Genomic DNA, 8,790 nt, shown 5'->3' on the forward strand with positions numbered 1-8,790 from the left:
CAGGATGGAGCCTGGGACCAAAGTCAGGCAGAGAAAATAGACAGTAGGTAAGATACAGTTTAACTATGACAAGCTAAAATTTATTTCCACATCCATTCATATTTTTTTTTTGCAAAAATTTTGGGAATACTTGCACACAAGCAGAAATACTCCTCAACAATGTAAATGCTATAGGCACTTCATTACTACTGTTAAAAGACAGACATCATCTGGGATAATGACAAGGGATGTGACACAGTGTAACAGTGACACAGAGGATTTTTTTGATCTCAGTGTGTAATGAGACAAAAGCTGTATTTAAAAAATTTAAAACATCTTAAAAACAAGATTACAAGTAATAAACAAATCCACAGAAAACTCTGCATAAATGTTTGATGACACAAAGATTGCCATTGGAAGTACTTTATACAGTGAAAATAAACCTCTTTAAATGTACTTAAACAGAACCATATAGAGGTACATCTGCGGAGAAACACATTAAACATTTAAGATGATAATTTTGAAGTAAACAATGCATATAATATTGCTTCAATTTTACCTATGTTGATTAACCATTTTATTAATCCTGAATTTGTTACAGACTTAAAGCAGTAATTCTACCTCTCCATTACACATACTAAAAACACCCCACAGCATATGTTCAGATTAATAGTAATTACTTTGGATATTTAGGGAAAAGACAAAGTCAGAGGCAAGCACTTAAATATTTGTAAGAACAAGATCACAATTCATATAAAAAAGATGATATATTGAGGATTTCCACAAAAATGAAACAATGCTTCCAAACACTGTAATCAGTAAAAAGATAATAAAGAAATTTCTATTAACTGAATTTTCATGAAACCACAACTAAACATTTTTTCCCATAGATTTAGTTAGTGCTTGTTTTCCTTGGGATATTTCAATTATCCATTTTGTTTGCTTCCTATATTAGTGAGCTAACCAGCAAGATTGTCTACACCTCTAGTTAACTGATATGAAATCCATGTCTTTGTACCAAATCTCTCTGGATTAAAAATACATGTCTCCATGATCGTTAACAGAAATATAAATAAAAAATTATTAATGTGGTTAAATTTTAATATTATGGTGTAGAAATTATGTACAGATTATTACAGAGCAGCAGACTTAGAGATACAACGAAAGTCATAAAGAAAACCTGAATAAGAAATGTTTAATACAGCGTGATGGAAAAAGCACATTGTAAATGTTTTACACACTCTTCATTTTAGATTAAAAACCAAAATAGTTCCTAAAAAACACATTGACTGTGTTTTTGTATACAATATTACTTAGAAAACATTTTCCTTATCTTGACAGTAAACTATGCAGTGTATCAGACTTACAGGTAAGGTCACCCTTTCAATTAATTCATTTATCTATGGAAAAACATTAAATTAGGGTATAATCTGCACCACCACACTTCTATGCTCTGCTAAAGGTAACGTTTATTTGTAGCAGATACATTTTAATGTAGTGTCTCTCCTTTCAGTTGTAGAACATGTGCAGTAAGACCGACCATTGCCTCCTCCTACAGCAAAGAGCACAAATCAAACCCACACTGACCTTTGCAGCAGACAAACTAAACAAGTCATGTTGTGACTGACATGTTCCATTCATTTGCACTGAGCATATGGCATAAGACACACACTATTTCAACAAGTTCAACAGACAAAAACCTTCCAGTTTTTATTTGCCTATTCTCTGGACTACCCAGTCCTGCTGGCAGAGGGGACAGCGATTATTCTGTTTCACCCACAAGGACATGCAGCAGTTGTGGAAGGAATGATTGCATTCTCCCCAAACCACTGAAAGAGAAGAAAGAACATGTTCCAGTCACACTCAGCTGTTCAATCAACACCTACAGCAAGGTCCAAACTATCATTATCAAATATTTACAGCCACTGGAAGCTTTAGAGACAAAACAGGTCATCGCTAATTTATCCACTGAAACTGGAGTATTATGATCATCCTGAAGATAATCAGTTCTCTGTCATGACCTTTTACTTATTTCCAATTATGTAAAAAGGAATTGCATATATTCTCACCTTCCTGTATAAAGTGACACAGTTTTGTGAATGTATAAACACATTTATCAGTTCTGTCCAGGAAATAAGTGCAACTATCTAAGTTCTTCCCTGCATCTTCCCCAGTACCAAAAAAAAAAGGCAACGCTCTACAGACTCACTATCACAGAAGAGAGTCTCGCCCAATTCTCAAGGGAAATGTTTCCACTGAGATGTATGATACCAAGGAGGCACGTGTGACATAGTATATAGCCTTAAAATGGGACCTTGGACCAGAATTTATTCACAGGCTACAATTGTTTCAACACAACAAAAAGTGTTATCTGTTGGCCATTTACTCCTGAATAGTACTACTTACTTTGCTTTTTTCCCTTATTAGCTCATTTTCCCCACAAGAACAGAAGGGTATCAATCCAAGGAGTGCTGTAAATCATACGTTTTCCTCTCTATCTTAAATAGGACACTTAGCAAGCCAATTAAGATGTCTAGAACAGGAAAATCCTATTCTCTTTAAAACAGTCATCAAAAACCAACAGTGGATTAAATTTGAGACAATATACTTCAAGACACAAAGCACAGCGGCATGGAAAGGTTTTCCACTGGTTTAAAAGTTGTCTTAAAGGTTTAAAGCAAACTCTTTGAAACAGTTTTCACTGTTTCCAGATTGAACATGTCACAATTAAGATTTTCTTTTGCATACATTGGTACTGAAAGTACTTTTATGCTTAAATAGAATTATAGCAAACTCAAGTGATTGCACTTTTTAAAAAGGAAAGTGAACAAACAAGCCATGCCTCCACTGTGTCTGAATTAAGAGTGGGAAAAATACCACTTTGTAACCCAGACATACATGGATTTCAGAACACCGGATTTTTCTTGCTGTTACCACTGTGCCTTCTGGCATGCACCTCATAAGAAAAAGTAGCTTTTTCCTACCCACTTCAAAAAGGCACATTAGGATCTCCTCAAATATGCTCACACTGGAAGTTAAACCTCTCAGATGTGTACATGTTGACAGCAAATTTGACAGCTGTGTACAGGTTTACAGCACAATTGACGTGAAAACTAATTTTATTAGTGCTCAAAAACAAAGCATAAAGTATTACTAATGTAAAAAGATGACACAATGCAGAATGAAACACCAGTTTACTTTTGAGCATTAATAAAATCAGTATTCCCTTTAATAAAATCAGTATTCCCTTCAAACTTTAAAATGCACCATACTGGGAGAAGCTTCAATTGAAAAACAAGCGAATGAAATCACTACATACCAACACAATCTTCTTGTTTGTTTTCAGCTTGACATCTAAGACAGGCATCTAAAAGTAAACAAGAACAAGACTCAATTTGATTCTCAGGATTCCATCTTAAGAATAGGTTTGTCAGAGGAAAACATAAACTCTAAAACAAATTTACAGAGGTAAAAATCATAAGTTTTGATATCTGGTTCAGCCCTTTAACATTAAATAGTCCCTCCTAAATTCTAAAACTGTGCAAATGACAATGAAATAAATATCTGAAAGAGATCAGAAGAACTATAAACTGTCCAACAAGTTTTGTTTATTTTCTATTGCTTTAGTATTTTCATAACTTTTGCTGAAAAAAAGCCTTCTCCATTTTGTAGATATAACAACCAGCAGATTTGTGCCAAGGCACTCAGGCATATTAAGAGCAGAGTAAGCACAAAGCCAAACCTTAATTACAGGACTTTGTTTTTCAGATGTTAGCATCTCCTTTTAAGGAAATCATTCACAATTTTGAATTTTTAGGCTTCACATTTCTCACCTCCTATTCCTTTTCATAGTAATTTTCTTTAACAAGTACCTGCATGTAATTTTCACAAGAATTACACACACATGCAAATATAGTGGTAAATTTGATAATATAAATTAACATATAAACACGGAACAATATCTAATTAAAAATATTTATCATCTTTATGCATTCTGGTCTGTGGCTGCAGGACTGGATGGCAGGTCCAGGACTCAATAAGATACAGAAGTGACAACTTCCAGGCTTCCCACTGTGCCACACACATACAGTGGAAAAATGGCTGTGTTTCTCCTTTGCCCTGACATGGGCTGCCACTGCACATATCATGCACACCAAAAAGTGTTCCAGCAGTTCTGGGAGCAAACACATCTTCATCTCCCCCAAAGAAAAGGAAATAGTTTAAACAACTGTTCTGCAGGTTGGATCAGGCCTACCTGTCACTAGTTGGACCATACTCTCCTAGAAGACAGAAACATAACGTGCTACAGGAATTTAGATTTGAGCATTTTTGCTCTCTCTGCCAGACAGGACCAGTACTTCTGTTCTAGATTCATCTGCCCAGACATTCCTCCTTTCCTCAGGTAACAAAGAACAAAGAAGAGAAAACTCTGAAACAGTTGCCCTTTCTCCCTGAGATAAAAGCAGAACAGTGAACAGTTTCCTGTTGTCTGTTCCTGCACTTTATATTTCCACAGCGGTTAAGGGCCAAGGTGCAGGGAAAATTCTGCCAGACTGCTCAACTTGTATGCTGGTCCCTGGGAGCACACTGATCCGGGGCCAGGGCGGAAAGCTGCGGCAGACTGGGAGTCACAGGAAAAGCAGCTGTTCTATCTAGCCCCAGATCTGTATTTTTAGCCAGAGAAGCAGCACAGAGCTGAGGGCAGAAATCAATGCCACCATACCAAAGTAAGCTGTCCCCTTCTTACATCATAACCCCAAGGGTGTGTCCGAAAGGGGAAGGAAAGCTAAGTCAGTACTGCTGCAATCCTGCCCTCCTCAGTTAACACCTGCGTTTTTGCTTCTTTCCCTTGGGCACTTTAAGACCACGTTGGTTCAAGGAGTTAAACTCAGTAGAAAACTGAGCCAGCTAACACCTCCTTCCCTTGCAAAAGTCAAACAAACTAACTTTCAACAAGTGCCAGTGTCAGTCTGGCACTGCCCCCAGCCTAAGGTTGCTGCAGACGCAGTGGCTCTACAGGAGCCAGGCCGGGTCTGGCAGGGTCAGCACGAAATTACCCAACTGAAGTCAGTAACGATCAAGTTTCACGTTCTAACAATGCGGTTTGTTCTCAAAAAATGGCTCCCAAATTTTTCTGCTAGTTTCGGATTAAAAGTACTCCCTTGGACTAGTTATGAAAAAATACAACCTTGTAATTTTTTTAAGTTTTATAATAGCTCTGGGAAAGATTTTGTTCATCTAAGACTTCTTTTATAGTGTCCTGTAACAAGCTAGCTATAATGGGATAAATACATTTTAAAAATATCGCTTAACATGGCAAATGAAGCCAATTTCATTTTTCCAGGGTGGCCTCTGTTTACCATAGAAAAGCAAATAATCTAACATGCTTATGTAAAAAGGTGAATCTCCCACCACTTCAGTCTGTGATGCATCTTTTTTCCTCTAGTACACCCTTTTGCCCCTTGTTCCACAGAAGGTTCTCAGTAAAAACATATATGAGAAATCACAGCACTGCATATTTTGTCTCATTTCTGTTAAACAAAATCCTGACTGGATTTGCAGTATCATGGTTCCTGGACCCAAAAAAGCAAGGTGCTCTGGAGGGAATCTTGAATCATTTGTCCTGCCAAACTGTACCAAGCCCGATTAAGAGGACAGTTATATATAGGATGACTCAGCATAATAGTAAAAATCGGATTTACTAATACAGCAGAGGAAAAATTTAAACAATTTTCGAAGAACCAAGATAAATATCGTATTTGCAAAAGACGTCAGAAAAAACAGTAATGTCTGTCAAATATGAGGCTGCTTTGAAAGAGAGTCTCTGGAGTTCAAAACCAGGTAAATTAATCCCTTACTTTTCAATAGATTTCTCAGTACATTCATGTGTGTTAAACAACACCAGTAATCAGGAGGCTTGTGGAGTAGTGTTAAAACACTATGGATTAACAGATTTGAAAAATGAATTTATATCTACATCCGCAACGGCTTCTTAAAAAAAAAAATTAAGAAACCCAAACCAAACCCAACAAAACAGCACAAGCAGCAGCCCCGCACATGCAGCACTCGGCTCAGCTCGGCTGTAACTCGGTGCTTGCGGGGTTTGCCGGCAGACCAGCACAGTCGAGGGCGGCCCTGCCCAGGACGGGCCGGGCAGAGCAGCACGGCCCCCCGGGCCCGGCACAGCCCTGCCGAGGGACGGCCGGCCCGGCCCGGCGCTCTCGCTGCTGCCCCGACAGCGCCGGAGGGGCCGCGGGGCTGGTGCGGGCCCCGGAGCGCGGCGGCCCGGCCCCCGCGGGGCCCTCCTCCTCCTCCTCCTCCCGCTGTGGGGAAGGCGCGGAGGAGGAAGCGGAGGCGGGAGGATCAGCTCCCCCTCCCGCCGGAAACCGCGTCCCAGCGCTGCGCCCGCCGAGCCGGGGCGGCGGGCACGGCCCGGGCACGGCCCAGCGCCCGGCAGGGCCCCCCCGCCCCGCGGCCATGGCGGCCCGCCCGGCGCTTACCCATGACCTGCACCCGGCAAATGGCGCAGGTGTCGCACTCCACGTCCCAGCTCCACATGGCCACCGCGTTCCACTTCTTCAGCGAGAACATCTTGTCGGGGCCGCCCGCCTTGGAGCCCGCGGAGCCCGGCAGCGAGTGGGGGGCGCCTGGCTCGTCCCCGTCCTCCACATCGGCCATGGCGGAGGGGCGGGGACGCGGCGGCCGCGCGGGGCGGCAGCGCCACCCCCCGGCGGGAGCGGGAAAGGCCGCGCGGAGCCAGCGCCGGCCGGGCTGGGATCGGGAATCCTGCACGGAAAGAAAGGGTGGGCAAACACTGGAACGGGCTGCCCGGGGACACGGCGGAGCCACCGTCCCCGGAGGCGTTTAAGGAAAGGCTGGACGCGTCTGGTTGACGTGGTGGTGTTGGGTCATAGGCTGGACTTGATGATCTCAGAGGTCTTTTCCAACCTAATTGATACTGTGAATTCCGTCTTGGATTCCTCTCGAAGTCTCCTGTCTCTGGTTACACGGTAGCAATCTTTCTTGGAAAATGGTCCATTAAATACACCTACTTTGAAAAGTCGGACCAGGACAGTCTGAATTTACTTGCCAGTTTATCAGCTTGAATTTGTGAGGAGACAAAAGAAATCAGCAGAAAAACAGATGAGTTGTGAAAGCACTAGAGAACTAACAATTTTAAAGGTAATTTTAAAGTGGCCGATTGCATTAAAAAGTAAAATGTCTACATATACAACTACATACACCTTAAAAAGTGGAGCTTCAAAGTGTGCATAAGAACAAAGCTAAACAATATACACCATTAGTTTAAAAGACAATAGAAATTGATATTTATTTACTAATCTTTACCCCAAAAAAAGATACAAAACTGACTTTTCCAATATAGCATCCTGTCTCTTTAACCCTACTTAAAGTTTGTTAAATACTGTTGATTTCATGTACAAATTAAATTTAAAAGATACAATATTGTATTTGAAGTTAGAAGAAACAAACTAATGGAAGTTGTAAGAGCTAAAGTTCACTTTTTTCCCCTTTCTCAAGACTTAGCAGTATTTAATCTACACAACAGTTCTATGACACTGCCAAACAAATCAACTCCATTCAGAGCACCAACAAATCATTTGCTTGGCTCAGAAACATATGTGGTACTTACATTTTATGTAGTCTAGGATATTTCCATGCAGGTAGAACCAAAACCATTTCCATACCAGCCCATCACACACCCCAAGCAGGAAGGACCAACAACAGGCCATAACAGATGCGTGTGGACCACACAGGTTCACCTCAGCTTATCCACAAAAATGCAAAATGCTTAAGGCAAAAGTGTTCTCTGGCACTGATTCTGACCCTTGTGTGCACACACATCCACACACTCTCCTTCCCCTTTAGTTTCTGATTAGTTCACTGTAGGTTATCAGGTCTCTGATCACACTGCAGAAATCTCAGTATATCCACACTGGTTTAGGTGGTTAGGCCAAACTTTGATCATCAGTTTGCAAAGCTGAATTACTCCAATCACACATTGTTGGCTGAGGCAAGATCTGAAATGTGTACTGGGTCCCACTTGCACAGTAGAAAAAAATTCAGTTGATTCTCTATTCATTAACCCACTATTAGAAAAGTCATACCAACCAGCACTTATCCTCACTGTTCTGCACTACGACCACTCCAGTCCTGTAGACTGTGGTGCTAAGCTTCAAAAGCTAGGCTGGATTGCTGCTTACTAACATGAGAAATTTTTACTCTCACTACCACTTAAAAAAAAAAACAACCCTAGTATTGGTGCTCAGCAGAAATGCTGCCAAGTTGAGTTTTCAAAACACTAACTTGTTGTTTGTGCCAATGTACCTTCAATAAAAACTGCTGCTGATTGCCACAGCTGGGTTACGTATGATGGAAAAGGCACAGGAATAATGATGTGCAAAAACACAGTATAAATAAGGCAGAAAGTAAAAAATGAGATATTTTAAAGGAAAGGAAGGGCAGAGACAGAAGATGCATTTCTTAATCTCCTTTTACCATTCAAAATCTAATTCCATCCAAATATGTTGTTCTGCTTGTAACAGAAATCTGTAAATCAGCTCTTCGATGATAACAATAAAGTAGTATGTAATATGTAAATACATAGGTAAATTTTGAAATTCATTTGAGAAAAAGCCAATTTTGGATAACATGAATGTCACGATCTGTAATCAAGCCCCAATTTCCTTTACACTGAGGAGCTAGAGAATCTTTATTTGCAGAACACTAAAACCTCCAAATTGTAACCATTCCTACCTTCAGTGACGCTGAACATAATCAGTGTTAAAACTC

General features: G+C 40.6%; 1 protein-coding gene across 2 annotated transcripts; it reads right to left on the reverse strand.

The window, feature by feature from the left end:
• Window positions 1–53: 53 nt before the first annotated feature.
• Window positions 54–6,745, reverse strand: RNF7 (ring finger protein 7). Of its 2 annotated transcripts, none has more exons than XM_064666446.1 (3): window positions 6,487–6,745; window positions 3,299–3,346; window positions 54–1,808 (listed from the first exon to the last, which is right to left on the reverse strand). In XM_064666446.1, exons 1-3 carry the CDS (start codon window positions 6,655–6,657, stop codon window positions 1,752–1,754), a joined length of 276 nt encoding a protein of 91 aa, XP_064522516.1. In that variant the 5' UTR covers window positions 6,658–6,745; the 3' UTR covers window positions 54–1,751. The 2 variants fall into 2 exon arrangements, with proteins under 2 accessions (XP_064522516.1, XP_064522515.1); XM_064666445.1 differs by having other exon boundaries at window positions 6,480–6,695.
• Window positions 6,746–8,790: the final 2,045 nt, after the last annotated feature.

Source organism: Pseudopipra pipra, chromosome 10, assembly GCF_036250125.1.
Source record: "Pseudopipra pipra isolate bDixPip1 chromosome 10, bDixPip1.hap1, whole genome shotgun sequence".
Taxonomy (NCBI): Eukaryota; Metazoa; Chordata; class Aves; order Passeriformes; family Pipridae; genus Pseudopipra; species Pseudopipra pipra.